General features: G+C 39.4%; 1 protein-coding gene across 2 annotated transcripts in view; it reads left to right on the top strand.

Annotated features, from left to right (window-relative positions):
- The window catches only part of NELL1 (neural EGFL like 1), an 858,172-nt gene that overhangs the window by 397,064 nt on the left and 438,599 nt on the right, over positions 1-22,509 (top strand). For both annotated transcript variants that reach the window (XM_057553940.1, XM_057553939.1), the window contains exon 13: positions 7,325-7,450. In XM_057553940.1, the coding sequence (XP_057409923.1) occupies positions 7,325-7,450 (126 nt within the window). The remainder of the gene's footprint in view (positions 1-7,324; positions 7,451-22,509) is intronic.

Raw genomic sequence — 22,509 nt, 5'->3', positions numbered from 1 at the left:
TGTTAGCATACTGTATTTGTTTTTCTCTTTCTGACTTACTTCACTCTGTATGACAAGACTCTAACTCCATCCACCTCATTACAAATACCTCCATTTCATTTCTTTTTATGGCTGAGTAATATTCCATTGTATATATGTGCCACATCTTCTTTATCCATTCATCTGTCGATGGACATTTAGGTTGCTTCCATGTCCTGGCTATTGTAAATAGAGCTGCAATGAACATTTTGGTACATGACTCTTTTTGAACTATGGTTTTCTCAGGGTATATGCCCAGTAGTGGGATTGCTGGGTCGTATGGTAGTTCTATTTGTAGTTTTTTAAGGAACCTCCTTACTGTTCTCCATAGTGGCTATATCAATTTACATTCCCACCAACAGTGCAAGAGTGCTCCCTTTCCTCCACACCCTCTCCAGCATTTATTGTTTCTAGATTTTTTGATGATGGCCATTCTGACCGGTGTGAGGTGATACCTCATTGTAGTTTTGATTTGCATTTCTCTAATGATTAATGATGTTGAGCATTCTTTCATGTGTTTGTTGGCAATCTGTATATCTTCTTTGGAGAAATGTCTATTTAGGTCTTCTGCCCATTTTTGGATTGGGTTGTTCGTTTTTTTGTTATTGAGCTGCATGAGCTGCTTGTAAATCTTGGAGATTAATCCTTTGTCAGTTGCTTCATTTGCAAATATTTTCTCCCATTCTGAGGGTTGTCTTTTGGTCTTGTTTATGGTTTCCTTTGCTGTGAAAAAGCTTTTAAGTTTTATTAGGTCCCATTTGTTTATCTGTGTTCTTATTTCCATTTCTCTAGGAGCTGGGTCAAAAAGAATCTTGCTGTGATGTATGTCATAGAGTGTTCTGCCTATGTTTTCCTCTAAGAGTTTGATAGTGTCTGCCCTTACACTTAGGTCTTTAATCCATTTTGAGTTTATTTTTGTGCATGGTGTCAGGGAGTGTTCTAATTTCATACTTTTACATGTATCTGTCCAGTTTTCCCAGCACCACTTATTGAAGAGGCTGTCTTTTCTCCACTGTATATGCTTGCCTCCTTTATCAAAGATAAGGTGACCATATGTGTGTGGGTTTATCTCTGGGCTTTCTATCCTGTTCCATTGATCTATATTTCTGTTTTTGTGCCAGTACCAAACTGTCTTGATTACTGTAGCTTTGTAGTATAGTCTGAAGTCAGGGAGCCTGATTCCCCCAGCTCCATTTTTCTTTCTCAAGATTGCTTTGGCTATTCGGGGTCTTTTGTGTTTCCATACAAATTGTGAAATTTTTTGTTCTAGTTCTGTGAAAAATGCCAGTGGTAGTTTGATAGGGATTGCATTGAATCTGTAGATTGCTTTGGGTAGTCGAGTCATTTTCACAATGTTGATTCTTCCAATCCAAGAACATGGTATATATCTCTCCATCTATTTGTATCATCTTTAATTTCTTTCATCAGTGTCTTATAATTTTCTGCATACAGGTCCTTTGTCTTCTTAGGTAGGTTTATTCCTAGATATTTTATTCTTTTTGTTGCAATGGTAAACGGGAGTGTTTTCTTAATTTCACTTTCAGATTTTTCGTCATTAGTGTATAGAAATGCAAGAGATTTCTGTGCATTAATTTTGTATCCTGCTACTTTACCAAATTCATTGATTAGCTCTAGGAGTTCTTTCAGGATCTTTTGTCTGTGCACAAAAAGCATTTGTCCTAGGCTCGTTTTGAAAAATCTCAGTTGTTTGCTATTAAGATTTTCTCAGGGTATCCCAGCTCTCTGAAGATGTTAATTCTGTTTTGATTCTCTGCATAACCAGACTTGCTTGTGAAGCACTCTTGAATCCTCTTGGAACTGTCTCCAGGGTTGTGCCTTTCCCTGAGGACGGAGAGGCAATCTTTCTTAGGCAGATGTGTCTCCCCTCCATCCCCAGTCCCCATCCTGAAACCAGGGGAATTGTCAGTTCCTTACTTTCTTCCATCCTCTTGTCTCAAGGGACCTAACCGATGACTCTAAACACTTTTTCTCTCCCTACCATCATTTTTACCAGGAAGTGATTTTTATATCTGCTGTTTGTGTGATAGAAGTTAAGCAACAAAGATAAGATTGTGATAGTTTAATTTTCTGGTACATTTGTCAACTTTTCTGCCTTACTTTGATTCTTCCTCTTTCTGGACTGGTACCGGAGCATTATTAGATATGCAAGGGCTGGAATTACCAATGGTATGAATTGAAAACAAAACCAACTCAAAGACGCATCAGCAGAGTGGCAGGGATTTGTGGCCATGGGGTCCTAGGTGGATCGCAGAGAGCAAGGGTCGGATAAACCTGTGTGAGAAGTTCTCTCTGGGGTTTCCTAACATCCCCTTTCTGATTTTTGAAAATATTTTTACTCAGGGCCTTGGCATCCTATGAAACAAGGAGATAGCTTGGCTGTTTGAATCAAAATAAACTTGTTATGGCCAAGTAACTCCTTCAAATCTAGATGAGGCAGTCGCCTCTCAGCAGTTATGCAGTGGCCTGAGGGAAATGAGCCAGGAGTTTCTCTCTGGGAGGAGCTGACAAGGGTCCATGACAGAGAAACAGTCATTGCCAGCAGCAGCCTGGTTGGCAGCTGTGGCCCATGGGCGGAAGATTGAATTGCCTCTGAGGCGAGTCCTGACTATTTTCTCATCTTAAAAGATGGCTGGGCATCCTAGCAGTACAGAATGAGTTCAGTGTGGCCGCATCTGTGAGTAAAATACCAGTGTGATTTAGCCTTCCGCTTGCCCTGCTCCAATCCATTCTCTTCACTACAGCCGAGTGATATTTTAAAAACAGAAATTGGACTGTGTCACCACCGTGATTAAAACCCAGGCTCCTTTACGTGGCCTCCAGGGCCCAGCAGGGTCTGGTCCAAGCTCATCTTTCCTGTTTCTCTTCAAATAGGCAGAGTTCCCTCCTCTAACGAATTCTTCTTATTCTTCTCTATCTGGTATGTTGTTCCCCTCCCCTTCACCTGTTTCATTTGTATTTCAGGTCTTGGATGAGCAATCACTTCCATAGAGAATCCTTCTCTGAACCTCTCAGACTAGGTCAAATCCCCATGAAATGATCTCACATTATTGGTAGAACATATAAGTTCTGCTCAGTGTCTTGCCAGGCTCTGAGGTCCATGATGGAGTTTTGTTCATCACTCTGCCTCAAAGTGTAGTAGAGGGCTAATTAGTGTTCTTTGAATGTACAGACTAAATGGTCCTCTCCCTTTCTAACCCTGCAAAGACAAAAAGTTTAGCCCCTGTGGTTTCCCTTCTGTTTCCTCATCTCCAATCTCTAAGCTGAATTTCTGTTCATCTTTCAAGATCAAGCTTAATGATCTTCTTTGAGATGTTTCTCATAGTCATTCTTTGTACTAGTCAGAGTAGGCTCAGGGGCTTAAACTAACAAAAGCATATTTCTAGGTCATGAAACGTGTCCATCATGCTGGTCTGGTGACCTGCTCCTCATTCAGGGAGCCAGGCTGAAAGAGACTTCATCTCTGTGCTCCCATACTTTCCAAGAAAGGAAGAAGGAAATGTGTTAAGCCTGATGCTAGCCCTTAGTCTTTCCACCCCGAGGTGGTATGCCCCTGCTCGGATTCATGCTTTGTCATATAGCCATGCTTAGCTTTAAAAAGGATGGGGAAATACAGTTGTATTATGTGCCCAGGAAGAGGAAAACTGGTAATACTGGATGAACAGTACTAATGCTGACTAACCCCCTCCTATACCTGGCTTTTCTTGGTGTCCTAGTCTCTCACTTACAATGATTGATTCTTCTACTCTCACATAGTCATATGAAAAAACTTGTAATCAACAATAACTAAATCACCTTTGAAATCTTAATGTCAAGCACATTACTCTATAACTCCATCTCCTAGCTTTCCAGCTCACACGCTCCAGTACTCTCACTGGAATAGTTCCTTGCCTCCATCAGGATTCCTGCTGCAGTTAGGGTTCCCTAGGAAGCAAACTCTGAGATGGAGACTGGTGTGTAGGAAGTTTGTTAGGGAGTGCTGTAGGGATGAACATATGTGGGGGAAGGGAAGGATACAGGATTGGGCAGAGGGTGGATTTAGCTCATCTCAGTGAGTTCTCTGAACCTGGGATAGTCCTTTACACTTATCTTGAGTTGGGGTAAAGGAGAACCAGCCTCCATTGAAGGTTGTCCTCAGGATGGCAGTGTAACTAAGGGTAAGGCAGCTTGATTCAGTCAAGGACAGTTTTCCTAAAAGGCTAACAGCTGAAGATCGTTAGCAGGCGGTACTTCAGGCAGCTGGGGGAATAAGTTCTTCAGTTGTGAGGAGAGATCTGGGCAGTGCATTTCAACCATCTACATCCCGCTTACTGCCCTCACTTCTGTCCTTAATAGCTGAGGTTCCTTGGCATCTCATTATCATCAGCTCTTTTTTTTGCAACCTCAGTTCCCTTATATCTCTTTTAACCCATCCTGTTTGTTTAAAAACTCATGTCTGGGTACACCTAACTTTCCAAGTACCCTGCCGCTACCCCAGATATCTGGATGGGACAGGAAAAACACACATGGCCATGCTGACTGCTCTCACTTAATATTTATGGCCACAAATCACACATGCCTCTGCAGCCACCTAGTATACTCTCTAGTAAATTCTCTTTCCTTCTTTCCGAAATGATTATTTCATACCTTTTCCCCTTTCCTTAAACATCCAATACCTCCTTCCTCTCCTAGTTCTCTTTCTTCTCGTTTCACTGAGGAAATAAAAAAACAAGTAAAGCAGAACTACTTCATCTTTCCACCACCAAATATGCCAACTTATCTCCACCTCTTCCCTTATCTCTTGGTTTCATTCTTATTGTAAAGATGACTTGCTCCATCTGTGGCCTGGAACACAACTCCCCTTGCCTCCCCAGGACTTGGCTTCTGCAAAGATCTGTTCTCTCTTCTATATCGTCAATTTTCTTCACTAGTGTTGAATCATTCCCAATGGCGTATAAACTCACTGTGATCTTTTCCATCACGAGAGAGTCTTTAAACAAGACTGTCTTTCAACATCGAGTCTCCCTAGAGCTACTACTTCAGTTTTTCTTCTCTTGATGACAAAATATCTCAAAAAGTTTGCCTTTCTTTTCTGTCTCCTTCATCTTTCATTCTTTCTTTAATTGACTCCAGTCAGGCTTTGCCAGCCACTTTCCCCAAACTACTCTTATCAGGTCAAGGGCAGCAGTGAACTTCTTGCCACATCCAATGGTTAATTCTCCTTCTGTCTTATTCAACTTTCTCAGCCTCACGTGACAAAACTGACCATTACTCCTTTCTTGAAACATTTTTCCTCTTGACTTTCATGACATCCACTCTTCTGTAAAGCAAAATTTCTTTTTATAGCTGAGTAATATTCCATTGTATATATGTGCCACATCTTCTTTATCCATTCATCTGTTGATGGACACTTAGGTTGCTTCCATGTCCTGGCTATTGTAAATAGAGCTGCAATGAACATTTTGGCACATGTCTCTTTTTGAATTATGGTTTTCTCAGGGTATATGCCCAGTATTGGGATTGCTGGGTCGTATGGGAGTTGTATTTTTAGTTTTTTAAGGAACCTCCATACTGTTCTCCATAGTGGCTGTATCAATTTACATTCCCACCAACAGTGCAAGAGGGTTCCCTTTTCTCCACACCCTCTCCAGCATTTATTGTTTGTAGATTTTTTGGTGATGGCCACTCTGACTGGTGTGAGGTGATACCTCATTGTCATTTTGATTTGCATTTCTCTAATGATTAGTGATGCTGAGCGTCCTTTCATGTGTTTGTTGGCAATCTGATATATTCTTTGGAGAAATGTCTATTTAGGTCTTCTGCCCATTTTTGGATTGGGTTGTTTGTTTTTTTGATATTGAGCTGCATGAGCTGCTTGTAAATTTTGGAGATTAATCCTTTGTCGGTTGGTTCGTTTGCAAATATTTTCTCCCATTCTGAGGGTTGTCTTTTCGTCTTGTTTATGGTTTCCTTTGCTGTGCAAAAGCTTTTAAGTTTCATTAGGTCCCATTTGTTTATTTTTGTTTCATTTCCATTTCTCTAGGAGGTGGGTCAAAAAGGATCTTGCTGTGATTTATGTCATAGAGTGTTCTGCCTCTGTTTTCCTCTAAGAGTTTAATAGTGTCTGGCCTTACATTTAGGTCTTTAATCCATTTTGAGTTTATTTTTGTGTATGGTGTTAGGGAGTGTTCTAATTTCATTCTTTTACAGGTAGCTGTCCAGTTTTCCCAGCACCACTTATTGAAGAGGTTGTCTTTTCTCCATTGTATATTCTTGCCTCCTTTATCAAAAATAAGGTGACCATATGTGTGTGGGTTTATCTCTGGGCTTTCTATCCTGTTCCATTGATCTATATTTCTGTTTTTGTGCCAGTACCATACTGTCTTGATGACTGTAGCTTTGTAGTATAGTCTGAAGTCTGGGAGCCTGATTCCCCCAGCTCCATTTTTCTTTCTCAAGATTGCTTTGGCTCTTCGGGGTCTTTTGTGTTTCCATACAAATTGTGAAATTTTTTGTTCTAGTTCTGTGAAAAATGCCATTGGTAGTTTGATAGGGATTGCATTGGATCTGTAGATTGCTGTAAAGCCATTTTTGAAAACATAAACTCCAGAAAAGACTAAACTCTGTACTTAAGGTTGTAGGTTATCTTAATTCTTACCATGTACTTTTTATGAGAAAGCAGGTGGTGCTCTGATCTCCATTCCAAAGAGAAAAGATCTTTTTTGTTGAATCAGCCCATTATTCTTTGACATGGGATGCATCTCCAGGTTAAGGGATGAAAGATATTAATTTGCATTAGACAATAGCTGCAGTCTGTATTCACAGTACAACGTGGGAGAAAGTGGCTACACCTTTGTTTTGTAACAGATGGATTAAAGCATGTCTCAGTAAAAAAAACAAGCAGAGAGGGGCTGGATTCCCTTGATCTCTCTGCTAAAAGCAACACCATGTACAGTGGACACCTAATAAATATTCATTGGTATCAATGCCTGGACACAGAACTCCTTGATTTTGGACATTTAAATCAAGTATCTTTCTTGGTTAGAGATTAATAATAACATATTCAGTCTTCATACTTAGGTTCTTCACTGTTGTGTCCCGCCATGCATCTTTCTAGAAATATTTTCAGTTTAAGATGGGATCTTCTGCATCAGCTGAATTTGCACTTAAGCTTTTGTGTTTAACGCATCTTGCTTTTTCTCTTGGCTTCAATGGGCACTCGCTTTTTCTAATTTCATTGTAAGATGATTACATTCCGGTTCATTCATTTGACTAACCGTGATATTGCTTCTTTTTTTTTCTCCTTCAGATATTGATGAGTGTGCGGCTAAGATGCATTACTGTCATGCCAACACTGTGTGTGTCAACTTGCCTGGGTTATATCGCTGTGACTGTGTCCCAGGATACATTCGCGTGGATGACTTCTCTTGTACCGGTGAGCATTAAGGAGCAATGTTGCTTTTCTGATTCAGTCCTTCTCTGTGCCATATCTGTGTCATTACATTTAGCTCTAAGTACACTAAGTACTATTTTTAACTAACTAGTTCTTCTCTTGCGTTATCTTATCATCAACTTTTTAGGAATGAAATGATCATAAGAGAAATTTTGTCTGCCTAATTTATTTCCACTCCTAGTATTTCTGCCTCTGTGTGTGTGCATGCGTGCATGGGTATATGATTTGAAATTGAAGACCCAGTTGCCTATGGTAACACTGAAGGACTTAGAGAGAGACATCAATTCCAAAATGAGAAAAGTATCAAACTGTTTTCCTTCCATCAAGATGAAATGTGTTTTTATGTGAGAAAATGTACTTTGTTCTTGTTGGGAAAGACAAGAGGTTAAATTTAAAGCAGGAGCAAGAGTATCTGGTGGGCACGGATTGGTTATGTGGGAGCCAGTCAAGACTTTTCACTGACATATGCTTATTGTCAGTTTTGTCCCTCTTCTTCCCTTTATCACCGGGCTGTCAGCACCAAACTGGAACTCCAGGGGTTGTGGTCAGTGCCTCTGTGTGAGCAGTGCTGGCTTGGTGGGCATTTGGTTTGGTGTTCCATTATCATTCAAATCACGAGCACAGAGACAGGAACAGTAAATTGGTTAAGGGTTGTAGAAGACTCTGAGTCTTTCTTCTCTTGGATGAAATGTCTTTAAATGCCCAATCTGTAACCTATAAGGAAGGGGCTTCCTGAATACAAGATTTCAGTCATGCTGTGTATTTCTCTGACTCTTGCATCTTTCTCTTTGTCCTAATGACTGGTATATAAAAAATGATTTCTTTTAAAATTAATTAATTTATTTTTATTTATTTTTAAAATTTTGAATTATTTTCACTCACAATGGAATTCCACTCTTTTCTTAATATATTTTATTTTATTTTAATTTTTTTAAAATTTATTTATTTATTTATTTTTGGCTGCGTTGGGCCCTCGTTGCTGCACGCGGGCTTTCTTTTAGTTGTGGCGAGCAGGGGCTGCTCTTCGTTGCAGTGTGCGGGCTTCTCGTTGCAGTGGCTTCTTTTGTTGCGGAGCATGGGTTCTAGGTGTGTGGGCTTCGGTAGTTGTGGCACGTGGGCTGAGTAGTTGTGGCACACGGGCTTAGTTGCTCCGCGGTATATGGGATCTTCCTGGGCTCGAACCCGTGTCCCCTGCATTGGCAGGTGGATTCTTAACCACTGTGCCACCAGGGAAGCCCCAATATATTTTATTTTGAATGGCCTTTTCAGAGGTGCAAAAAGTTTTAAAAGTTTGAGAAGCATGTTTGTATGTCCAAATACCTTTGCCATTGATTGTTGTATATTTTTATGTTACTGTTCTTTGGCTAAAGGATTTCAGATTGATGCAAGATTCTGACTCCTGCAGTAGGCCAAATATCGTTTACCTGTCTTTTACATATTATTACAAAATTCCCAGAGAAAAAAGAGACTTCATAAACATTATGCTGTGATCTAAACATTTTAAGGGGGCAAAACTCTTTTGGACCTGTAAACAGATACAGTCTAAAAATCTGTGATGTTACAAATGAGTCTTGTTCTGTTCTCAGTGGTCTGTCCAGGTCCTGACTTATGTTAACCCTAACATGAGGCAAAGGCAGTGGATCGTCTCCCAACACGGAGGCACCATATCCTGCAACTCAGACCTGATTAAGGCCCTGCTGGGTGGAAAGGCCTTGTTGAAATTATATCAGAATACTTAGCACCTCTGCTCTTATTTTCTTCACTGAAGGAGGAAGACAAGAGCTGGTGCTTGTTGAAAGTAAGGATAGGTGCTCTGCCTGGTAGTTTGTACAGTATATATGCAACCAGATGGAAAATGTATTATTTTAAGAACTAGCTCCAGAGTTACTTTTAGAAAGAGAAATATGTTGTTTGGAGTAAAAGGCAAGTGTGTGAGTATCAGTGGGTACACCATCCAAAAAAAAAAAGAGTAAGTAGTTCTGCAGGGAAACTTTTTGTTTTGTTTGCGCATGTATTTTGTCTGAGGGAAAATAGAAAAGTTAGAAGAAAAGAGAGAAAAAAAAGAGGAAGGAGAGGGGAACCAGCCAGAGAGTAGAAGGCTGGGTGCTGTGGAGGACAGGGGTCAACGAAAACTGCTCAGTGAAAGGATGGCTAAAAGGACTTTTAAGGGGAGGAATATTTAGTGTGAGGGGTTTTGTTGTGGTGGTTTTGCTGTATAGTATGCAGGGCAAGTCTTCCTCATGACCCTCCAACCTTCAGCAAAATCTGCCACCTTGAAGACCGGTTGAGACCCTCCCCCTTCTGACCCCAATGAATGCAGGTTAACATGAGGGACAATGAGGGAAATGGTACATGTGTGTATAGGATATCGTGACCTCAGAGGTAACCATTCTGATCCTTTCCCTGCCACCCAAAGTACATTTATACAGACATGCATGCAATAATCACAGTCACCACGGCCTCCTCTCAGGAGTGTCAGAAATCTCAATGAGGGCTTTTGGATTTCCCCCATAGATCATAGAATTGGGGATAAGATATTTTTCTTAAAAAAAAAAAACTTCCGTTGATCCCAGATTTCTTCTTATCTACTGCCTGTTTTTCTGCTTCTGTTCATAGCAAACATCTTAATTGCATCGTCAGTGGTTACTGCCTTCCTTACATGTACTTACCTCACACACCCTCTTCATCCACTCCCACTAAGTCTTCCAGATGCACCATTCTGACAGAGAGTACATTTATCAAGGTCAACCATGAGCTCCATTTTGTTCAGTCTAATCTTCTTATCTCTTGTGACCTCTCAGCAGCATTTAGCAAAGCTGACTACATCTTCCTTTTTTAAGCACATTATTTTATTCACTTTTGAGACAATGTATTTTCTGATTTTCCTTTTACGTCACCGGTCACACCTGCCCAGTGTCCCTAGCTATTCTTCTTCCTCTGCTGATATCTTAAAGGTTAGAGTACTGTAGACCCCTGCCCTGGACCCTTTTCTCTTGTTCATCCATATCATCTTTTCAGATGCCTCCATTCAGTATTATGATATTACAGCATCTCTATGTTAATAACTCCTAAATTTCTATCCAGTTCCAGTCTTTCTCCTGAGCTTCTGAATCATATATTCAACTTGACATCTACACATAGGTGTTTAATAGGCATTTCATATTAACATGTATGAGACAGAACTCTTGATTTCCTTTCACCTCTGTAAACCTCCTCCTCTTCCAATTTTCGGCATCTCAGCAAATGAAAGCACCATCTATCTAGTTTTTCAAGCCAAAAAGCTATGGGTGATACTTGATTGCTTTCCCTCTCTTGTCCCTCCACTTTCAGTCTGTACATCAGACTTGTTGAATCTACCCTCCACACCCTGTCCTAAGTCCGTCCACTTCATCCATTTCCGTCCATATCCTCTACTACCAAACTATCAGACTTCCTCAGTGGTTACCATTCTGGACCTGCTGCCCCAGGCTTGCTCTACTGTAACTCTCTCTTCACAGAGTGATGAGGGCAAACTTTTAAAAACAGGCCTTTCTAAAGACCTCTTGTTGTTTTCCATTTCTCAGAAAATCAAATTAATTCTCCTTATTTTGATTTAAAACCCTATGTGACTTTTTTCCTTTCTGCCTCTCTGACTTTATCTTGTACCATTTCCATCCTTGTCCATTAGGAGGTGGCCACCCAAACTTTTGACTTTGTTTTTTTTTATTCAACAGGCTTGTTCTGCCTTAGGACCTTTGCATGAGCTGTTGCTTCTTTGTAGAAGTCCTTTCCTCTTACTCTCTGCATACCTGGCTTTCTTGGCATTCAGATCTCAGCCTAAAAATGATCAGCTCAGAGAGGATTTCTCTGATTCATGTAATTAGCTACCCATTTTTCTGTCATATCACCTGATTTTAATCCTCTGAATATCACTTATCACCATCTGGAGTTTCTGTTATTTATATATGATTTTTAAAAATTTATGTCTTTCTATTAGAATGGAAGCTCTGAGAGGAGGAACCCTTTCCCTTTTGTTCACTGCTCTACCTTGGCTACTTAGAATATAGCCCGGCACAGGGCAGTGCTCAATAAGTATTGAATGAGGGAATGAATAAAGCTGCTTGACCCTGGGCTAATTGTTTACTTCTCTAAATCTCACTTATAAAACATTGCTCATATCTGTTCTACCTATAGGTTATTGTGAACATCAAATAATATGTGTGAAAACATTTATCATGGCCCTCGTATCAGTCAGGTTAGGACGTTCTGCAGTAACAACCTCAAATATGAGTGACTTAAAATAATCAGGTTTTGTTTGTTGCTCATGCATTTCACTGGTCAACAGGAGTGGTGCTCTGCTTATCATAATGACTTTGGGATATAAGCTGATGGAATAGTCACTATTGTGAACATTGCTAGTCACCAAGACAGGGGAAAGAGAGCCTAGAGCGTCTTGTATCAGCCAAAATATAGTCTAACCAAATCCCTTTGACCTACACCTCATTGACTAACTATAACTAGTTACCAGTCCTCAACCAACTACAAGGAGAAGAGGAAAGGCCTTCCTACCATGTGCCTAGGTTTGATAACTAGACGTATTTGGTGAATGGTGCTAATAAATACACAATAATAAATGACACAATAGATTCTTCACAAATTTTGTGTCCATTGACATGAGGAGCTATTGATTAAAGTAACCTTATTTTTCAGTCGCAGTTCACAGTGTGATGGGGAATGTAGTCTCAAAAATTAATAATGATATTAAACACATTGCACTAAGTGCTATGATGGAAGTTCAAGCAAAACGCAATAAGAGAAGGGTGTTTGATTGTCAGGATGGAGCATTTGGAATGCTTTTGCAAGCCAAGAGGGGCTATTGGAGTTTACCGAGGCATGTTAGCATGCATGTAAAGTAGAAATTTGGGAATGTAGATGAGATGTGAATGGGAATATGAAATATGGATGGGAATGAGGAGAGGTAAGAGGTAAGCATTCTCCCTGATGGTCATTTCTCCTCTAGACCAGATTCAAGGTCCTCCATTAGACACTTCCATAGTAAGCTGGAACTCTGACATTTACCTTGGTGTCCTGAAAATAAGCCTGTTAGGCCAAATGTGCTCTTTACAAGATAAGCAGGTCCAGACCTTTAACTTCTGTCATTTCTTTATTGGCAAAGAAGACTTCTTTCCCCCAAGTGGTTAGTAGCCTATGTAATAAATTAGGTGTATAATAGATATCTGCCACTGTAAGATGTCTTTTCAGGTGCTTCGTTTCCAGAAGAAATTTGCTAGGAGAAATTGACAGGCCTGAAGACTTCCTTTTGTCTGCCATGAGTTCCTGACATGGCATTTCTCATTATTGACATTCTTATTTCCAAAGATCATTCTAGTCTCTATCCCAAATCAGTTAGTATCTGCTGCCACTGTTCAGTTGGTTTTCAAAGTACATTGGGTCATTTTTTTCTCTCTCTTTTTTTTTAGTTTGTCATTTATTCTGGTGCTAACATTTTAGAAGTTAGTAGTCATATTGAAAATCTCCATTCAACCAAAAATTAGTGAGCCTAGAATTAAAGAAGACATATGAGCTTTAGTGATACATTGATTTATTGAATGACTGATTCACTCATTCATTCACTCACTCAGTCACTCATTCATTTATTCATTTATGTGTCCAATATACAATTAGAGTCTGTCATGAGTGTTAGGAAATATGGCCAAAGATATTAGTGACAAATGACCTCTTTGCCCAGGAATTTCATGGTTAGTGAGGCAAGATCTTCAGATGAGAAAACTCAAATGTCCATTCACCATCAAATATGTTCCAAGTTTACCAAATCGATCCCTCTTTAAAGTCTTAGTAGGGTTTAGATAAGTACGGGGTATTTCACATCCTATAGTGTTGGTCCTTGACAAGTTCCAGAGAAGGATCCCCAGAATTGCCTTTCCCAGTTCTATGCTGTAACAACAGTTCTTTGAGAAAGGCTGCACCAGAGACAGCAGATGCCAAGCATGATGCTGGAGAGGAAAGACAATATATCAAACAGAAAAGAAATGTTACCTCTTTCCTCCTTTTTTTCTGGTTAAATAGTGAAAACGTCATATCTCATGGGATAATAAAAGTTCTGAGGATTCAACATGGAAAATAATTATCTAGAATTTTAAAATGTGCTATAACTGAGTCATTACTGTGCTGGCTGGGGTTCCCTGACATAACCGTGTCATTTGTACGAGGCGCCATGCTTTTTTCTAGGAACGTGTCTGTTGGTGAAATCGAAAACGTTGGACCTTTGTCACTGGGGGAGTTTTGGGCCTTGGAATTTGTGTGTGATTCTAAATCACTTTCTGTTCTGTAAGAGACCCCTGAGTTGCCCTTGCTTTTTTATGAATTTTGAAGCTGGAGGAGTGTCTAAAATTGAGGTTGGGGAGGCCTTTCCTCTTCCCTGGACCCTTTGATTTTTGAAATGGTCAACCTCCTTGATTTATTGGTCCCTGACTTTCATTTATCCCCAGTTAAACTCCCTGTGTTTAGGTTGTTTGATAAGACATTACCTTTGAATACTCAGGCAGCTTTAAAGGAGGATACTTGTGATTTACGATAAAAGCATGCAGCAATAAGACAGGTACTTGACAGTAACGGGTAAGCATCCATTTTTATGCCAAAAACTTTCCATAAAGGTAAGAAATAAAGGGAACAAGTGAGACAACAAATATTATATGTGATTTCCATTATCTTGCTAAGAGATCTTTTATGTTTTTTGATATTGGCATGGAAGAGGGCTTGAAGGAAGTATGTATTTGAAATCAAGTAAGCTTAGTTAAAGTTAGATATAATAGTCTATTAATTTAATGGTTTAAATTAAGTACCACATAATGAAAGATGTAAGATAACAGTTTAAAAGATGTAAAAGAAATTTTACACTAGTTTTATGGAAAATGTTTTCCTACTAAGGTTGATGAAATACAGAACATTTCAAATATGAGATACCTGATATTTTCTCATTGAGCAGAGCCATATGAAATGGAGCTAAAGCAGAAAGTCCTCCGCCTTGATTGAGCACAGTAGTAAATTATGCACTGATTATCCTTATCTTTCAAGCACATAGTATGTGCTTGTTTGGGACACTTTTGCTCTGGTATACTTTTGACTATCTGGTATCATAAAAGGTACAAGTTCTAATTACTTGCCTCTCAGTCAAGAGGTGATACAGATATAAGAATAAAATTCCAGTCATGGACTTGTAGACTTTTACTTTAGTGGGAAATGCTCTATCAAATGCTTTAGACTGCAAAACATTTTATTGAATATAACAGACTACATTTATTGATATATTGAATAAGGAAAGTCAAAATAAGACTTGTACCTTTGGATATTTCAAAACCCAATTAAAAACTCTGATGTTCTTTGGAGGCATTTGCCTTTTGTTTTGATTTGTTTGCCTGGTATATTCATTTTTTCTTCCCTTTATTTAGACAGACTTTGTCACCTTCCTCCCCCTCCAGAGGAGGGATGTGAAAGTACCAAAGCAGGATTCCAAAATTCTAACCCTTTAGGGCAGAGGATCTCAACCCTCATCTCAGATTAGAATCACTTAGGACATGAATTTTAAAAAGTCAATACCTGGGATCTACCCCTTGAGGCTTTGATTTTCATCTGGTCTGGGGTTGTGACCTGGCTTCAGTGTTTTTGTATAAACGTCCAAGTGATTCTAATATGCAGTCATGGTTGAGAGCTCTTGCCTTTGTAGAGCAGAGATGGTTAGAGTTTGGAGGGAATATTGGGGTGGGGGTGGAATCAGAGAGAAGAAGAATTGCCCTCTCTATTGTAGACTAGAAAAGGATTCCTTTGAATGGGTGGTGGGTGACATGGTGGCAGAAGGTAATTAAAGCAGAGATTTGGATGGTTTCTCGAGGAAAGGGCTCTGCCTCCAAGGCTGCCTTCTGGGATGTGTAAGACTCTGGGGAGAGAAAGGCTGTGGGATTCTCTGTAGGTAGGGTCTCATGGGGAGGTCCCAAATCTTCAATTGTGTCCTGACTGTTATGATGCCTCAAAGAGCCCTTAAAGATAAATGGGACATCTCCATGGTGACCTGTGTGTTCCACGGGCCAAGGACCAGACTGATGTCTCTCTGCGAGTGTCTTGATTACTTGGAATCTCCTAGAACCATGACACAGACAGATGAAAGCAAAGAATCCTTAAAATGACTGAGACATTTTCACTACCCCACTAGTCCAGAAGAATAGGAGCTCAGAACCATTCATTAAGTTGAAACGAAGAAATTATAGAAAGCTACATTACTTGCATGTACAAATTTGTGACTGGGCTTCTCTGCCCATCACCTGTTTTCACAGGTGAAAAACAAAACAAAACAAAACAAAAAAGTTAACAAAAGGAGGAAACAGGAAAAAATTAAGAGACCCCTCTAAACAGTGTTCATGGGGTGAAAATCAATAGAATATTTGGTTTTCCGGGCCAATTTTAGATTTCCATATGTAGTCCTGGAAAAGCCAAAGACCAGAAACTTATTCCATTTAGCAGTAGTAATGTTAAAATAGTGCTAAGGTTTATTAAAGCCAGGAAATATGTCTTAGGGAGGATATCAAAGGGCATTTCCCTTGATATTTTAGGATGAAAGATTTGTCTGGTGTTTGGCTTCCTTGTGGGGTTTAACTGAGAGGTTTTTGTTTGTTTGTTTGTTTTTGGTTTTTCGGTTTTTGTTTTTTTATCAGCACGTATTGTAAAGGACCTGAACCACATTAGCTGCTGCAGACCAACTAGAATAAATGATGGATCTTGCCCCCAGGGTGTTCGTGCACAAACCTATTAAGAAGTGTGTTGCTCTTGACTCAAATTCATCATAAAAGGCTTGTTAGTATTTCTGTACACTCCATTATTGGAGTTGTGCATGCAGAATCACAATTAAGCTTTCACGTAAAGGGGTTTGATTAAGGATGCTTTAGCACTTACAACACTGTTGAGGCCAGCCTTGCAGCCCTGCTTATACCCACATTTGAGTCGACACAGTGAATGGGCATTTCTCTTTAATAACCCAGCAAGCTATCATGTATTCTTTATTTCCATCTTAAAGACTTGGTAAATGCATATATGTTTAGCTATTTCCACACTTGTCTAAGATATAGTGAAGTATCTTTGGATTATGTTTCCTTTATGTAAGAGTATTGAAAATATACATTACTTATTCTTGAGCCAAATGAAAGCTATAAATTTTCATGGTTAAAATCTGGTGTATAAACTCAACTTGTTGCAAGCTTCGGCAGTGCCACCTTTTTACTTTGTAAATTAGAAAACCATTAAAAGTTCTCTGCTTCTTCATCAGTATCCTCTGTACACCTTCATAGAGTTGTTGAAGGATGAAGTGAGACAGTGTAAGTACATCGGTTCGAATGATTTTAGCTTAAAGAATGATTTAAAAAACCCAACTCTACCGGCTTAAATGATAAATTTATTCTCTTATAACAAAACGTCTAGGACAGTGTTTCTAGAATTAGTTAATTCAGCTGCTCTATGACATCATCAGTGACATAGATTGTTTCCAACTTTTTACTTTGCTATTTTCATTGTGATAGTTTGAAACTTGATCTAACTCCCTTCCAGGTCTCAGAATGGCTGAGGCAACCCCATGCATCATATCTCAATTTAACAATGTCCCAAAGTCATAAGGGAAAAGAGGATTTCCTTCCTAGAGTCCTTTGTTAAGAGCAAGGATAACTTTATCAGAAATCCATCCCTAGCAGATCTGTTTTTCATGTCTCCTTGGCCAAAATTGTTTAATATGCCTATTAATAAATTATACCTTAGAAAAGCAAATAGAATTACCTTGAATCGAGATTTATCCCTGAGGTGGGGCAGGTCCCGGTTTCCTTTATAATACTTGGGTTGTATTGTCAAGGAAGGAGATGATATGATATGTATGTGTAGATCCATAGTTGTCTAGGCAACTGACAGCATCTATTAGAGTCTATTCAAAGCCTTGAAAACTATTTCAAGCGTAGTAGTAATTAAAAGAAATGCAATTAGACACTTATACTAAATTTATGTATGTGCCTATCTGTGTAGATATATGGATAGATATTATATTTATTTACATATATGTCAACCACCCATTTTTGGAGATGGTTTAGGAAACAGGCACCTTTTCATACATTGCTGGTAAGAATATAAATTGATACAAACATTCTTGAGGATAATTTGACAGGATGTATCAAAAGGCCTAAAAATATTTATTTACAGCAACTTATTCTAAAGAAACAATCAGTCACAGTTACATATGTGAGAAGATTTTCATTGTGCCCATTTATTCCACTTATTATTTATAAGAAAAGAAACTAGAAGCAGCCTAAATATGAACTAATGAAAGTTTGTTTGAATAAATTACAATATATTCATATATTGGAATACAATGAATTTTAAAATAATATTCAGGAGACTATTCAGTGTCAATGGAAAATTCTCATCATACAGTATGATGAAATTCTAACCAGTATATATACTATTTTCCAATTTAAATAATAAATAAAAATTATCTACGGATATACATAAACACATAGAAATAGAGGCAGGGAATATTCCCCCAGATAAATAGGTATCAGAAAGTATTTGTGAATGGAAGATTATATGTGATATCTTTTCTTTATACTTTATGTGTTTTCCACTTTTTTCTGTGGAATGGAATACAATGCAGTGAACTGTATTACATTTTAGTTTTAGAAAACTGTTATTAAAATATTAGAAAACAGAAAATGCTAGATAAAGATGACATTGAGTTTATTCCTCAAAAATCTCCTAAGTGTCAAACTACTAAATTAAATTTTTAAAAAATGTTTAGGGGGGCTTCCCTGGTGGCGCAGTGGTTGAGAGTCTGCCTGCCAATGCAGGGGACGCAGGTTCGAGCCCTGGTCTGGGGGGATCCCACATGCCGCAGAACAACTAGGCCCGTGAGCCACAACTACTGAGCCTGCGCGTCTGGAGCCTGTGCTCCGCAACAAGAGAGGCCGCGATAGTGAGAGGCCCGCGCACCACGATGAAGAGTGGCCCCCGCTTGCCACAACTAGAGAAGGCCCTCGCAGAGAAACAAAGACCCAACACAGCCATAAATAAAAATAAATAAATAAATTAAAAAAAAAAAAAAGAAAGAAAGGGGCAGTGGGTATTAAGTTGCCAGGAGAGAGTGTGGTTCCTAAAATAAGTTATTAAAAAAAAAATGTTTAGGACTTGGTTGTGCTAATGCCTTTCATCCTTAGTGATATAGATTAGGAGTTTGAACTAAAGAGATTAAAAGCAATGGCTTTGCTTCATCAGGTTTCTGAGTAATTTGATTGTCCAATATGTCAGTTGAAGGGCACTTGCAATTATGATGCTGTTTTCCTCCTTTGAGGGTCCTAGAAGGTGATCTGATACCCAGGTCCTACCTGCCCTGTTTTTCTTCAGCTCTTCTGGCAGGGTTTCCAGATTCAAGGCAGTTGGTCCAATTTTTTTTTTTTTTTTTTCTCCTTGCCTGTAGCCAAGTCAAAGAGAGATACTGAGGGGAGACAGAAAAGTCCCAGGATTTTCATAGAAAAGCAACCACTGGATGAGAATCAGGCAACTTAGATTCTAGTTCTACCCTGGACACCAGCTCACTGAATGAATGCCACTGTCTCAACACTTTCCTTTGGACCTTGAAAGATTAAGGATTAATTAGCTCAATAGTTTTCAGTCAGAGGAGCTGGGATTCCAAATAAGATTTCTTTTGAAAGGAGTTCAGCTTATTTAAAAAAAGAGGTAATCTTGCAAGCTACTACTTTTCTAATTCTGTGATTCTTTAAGATATGGTTCCTGACCTCTAGGAAATTATGGTCTCTTCAGGGGGTGTACAATTTGCATCTTAGGAGCATAATTTTATAAGGCATATAGGTGCTAAATTGTGAGGTGTGAGTGTAAATGATGTGGGAAAGAGCACTGGTGCTGGGAGAAAGAAGGGTGTTAATTACTACATGGTAGAAAGAATGTGTTTTCCACAGGGGGCTGTCTGAATGGGTTTGATTTTGATGTTGAGTGGGAGATGGCATTAGAGAAATAAGAAGTAATAGGGTGCGTGGTGCTTTAGATGTAGATCCATCTCCATGTTTGTCAATCTACAGCAAACCTGGAGGTGTCCTGGGTAGAGGTGGGAAAAACAGAAGGCTCTGAATCATACAGACCTGGGTTCCTGCCCCAACTCCAGGCATTTGTTAGTAGTGTCAACTTGAATCAACTTTGGGGAAATGGACATACCTTTCTCCCAGACTCTTGTGAGGAGTAAATTAGATAATATTTCTAAAGTGGTTGGAAGAGAGCTCAGCACAGAGCAAATGTTCAACAAACATTATCTACTACTACCTCTATTTTACAGGTGAGGAATCTTACTTGAGACACAGGGAAGTTAGAGAATTGTCCATAGCCACAGCCCTTGGGAGTGCTGGAGTAGGGGTAGATAGGAATGAAGGACTTCTACCTTCAGAGACTCAGATGCAACCTCCATCAGAGCTCTTTGGAAGATGCCTTTAAAATGCTAATGCAATATGGACTGCAGAGGCTCAGTAAACATTGGCCATTATTAGAATGACAGACAGAGCCTGGGACTTGAGTCCAGGAGAATCCTATTTAACCCACAGCTCTGCCCTTTATAAGCTTTGGGATCTAGGTGTGATTCCTTAAGTGCCCTATGGCTCAGTTTGTAACCCCAAGAAAGCAGGTTGGGTTTTAATGTTTAAATACATGAAAAAGCCCAACCCAATGACTGACTCTGAGATGGTGCTCAATATTGAAGCACTAAGACCTGATCAACAAATTTCCCTTTCTCCCGTCTTCTCACCAAGTGGCTCTAGAAGCACTTCCAGGGACACCGAGGCTCTTTGAAATACATCTGGAGAGCCCCTGTCTTTAGAAGCTCAGTCTCTGTTGACAGTGTCCAGATTCTCTGGGAGCCTGCAGTTAGATGCTTTGGGCTCATGGGTTAAGGAGATCAGCAAAAAGTAGATTCACAATGGTTTGTAACTAGCAAGGAATACATTCCTTTATTTAAAGAAAAATATCACCTCTGGAGTCATTTGTTTTATAAGTTCCTGTAGACCAGAGCTTTGGAATATGCTCTATAAGCTCCCTTAAAACATTTATGTTTATTCCCTGAGAAAGGAAACCCCCTAAACTGTGAACACCTTTGGCATTTATCAGCTCTTCTGGCTGGCATCTGGTTAGTCCTTAGGGGCAGCCATAGGACAAATTGCTTTCAGGACAAGGGTCAGAAGCTTGGTCTAGGTTGGACTCCAGGATGGGGTTTTGACAGTTGGGAAATGTCCTCAGAGGGAAATCACAGCATACAGAGAGATGTGTAAAGCCAACAACGAGTTTGTCGTCTACCTGTTGAATTCTACATTGTGGAAATCACACTGCAGCTATCAATTAATATTTTAATTGTTTCTACTTATTTCATGAGCGTTGGCCAACTTAGTAAAGTTCCAGAAAAATACAACTGTTTGTGGCTGCAAAATATCCTCTCTTCTGGACGCATTATTATAGTTTTTGCCACATTGAAGAAGTATTAAGATCCATTTGCTTCTCTGTCTTCTTTTGGGTCTATCATATACATGCATTTAGTCTTCCATTATTACGATGAATGGTGGTGGTTGTTCTTGCCTCAATTTGGATGAGGAGTGAGTGAGTCACAGAGCAAAACTCAGACCAGCCCCAAGCAGGAAATACACATGCTTTAGAGGTTCATGCAGTGGGAGGGATCAGGGTTTCTTAGGTGTTATTCATTAAAGGACATTTCTGGGAAAAGTATAGGACCCTAAAGAACTGTGTAGCATTAACACATATCTTGGTGGTGTCAGGACCTTGCATAATTATTTTACATAAGAACACTTTGTAACTAGACAGGCGCTCCAGCGAGCCCCTGTCTTGTTTATGAGATGTGTTTTCCATATTTTTTATCGAGTTCTTTGTCCTTTAAAATTCAAAGAGTCTTCCTAGATCAGCTAGCAATTATTTTTCCCCTTTTGGCATTCATTTTCCCATTCTGGTTGATCAGTTGAAAGTAGGGAAAGCATTAACGTATCAGGAATTTCAAATAGATGGGATGTTAGAGACATATAAGGCGTCAGAAAATACCTTCATATTACAGTGACTTGATTCTGAATTTGGATGAACTGTTGAAGAAATGTGCCCAGAGAGAGCTTGCTTTTTGATTCTCCAAAACTTTAGGGTATTTTCTCATTAAGAGAAATTCTTTTCTTCAAACAGGTGGTCCATTTGACTTGGTTATGTGAAAGACGTGGCATTGTTTGGAAGCAGATAGCATCCTTGCCTATCAATGTGAGAGGGGCATGAGGGGACAGTTCCTGTCTCAGCCAGAGAGTGTGGTCTAAATGACGGTTAGGTCACAGCAACCCAGGCTGTGCGGCTTATAGTGCGGCGGAGGAGATCAAGTGAAGATATATATAGCCTGTCATGCTTCTCTTGGCCTCAAGCAAACCATTTTTTTTTTTTTTTTTTAAGGACAGATTGGAGCAGCTCATAGCTTCAGAGCCAAGCCCATGAGTGAGGCCAGAGAGCAGTGCCCTCAATCTATGTTTAGGATTTAGAAAACCGGCAAGTTAGAAAATAGCACTGCCATGTAATCGTGCTTACCTCTCAAAGTTCCTGGAGTTTTGAATTTGCTCCACTGCTGTTTGGACATGTTTAATTTTATTTTGTCTCTTTTCTTATCTCATTTTGTCCCTTGACTCTGTACTCGCGGGTGTGTTATTATAGCTTTTTCCCTTGAATCTCCTTTCATTTTTTCTCTTTTCATATTTGCTTCATTAATGTGTGTGTTATTATTTATGACTGATCTGAACAAATGATGGTTTGAATGAGGGATGTAGGATCAAAAGTGAGTTAAAACAGAAATGAACAAGTGTTGACAAGAACATGGAGAAATTTGGAACTCGTGTTGTACTGTTGGGGAGAATATAAAATGGTGCAGCTGCTGTGGAAACCAGTTTGGTAGTCCCTCAAAAAATTAAAGATAGATTAAAAATCATATA

Source organism: Balaenoptera acutorostrata, chromosome 9, assembly GCF_949987535.1.
Source record: "Balaenoptera acutorostrata chromosome 9, mBalAcu1.1, whole genome shotgun sequence".
In the NCBI taxonomy this organism is placed as follows: Eukaryota; Metazoa; Chordata; class Mammalia; order Artiodactyla; family Balaenopteridae; genus Balaenoptera; species Balaenoptera acutorostrata.
Note: the sequence above shows the minus strand (reverse complement) of the source record. Positions and strands in the feature narration are given on the sequence as shown.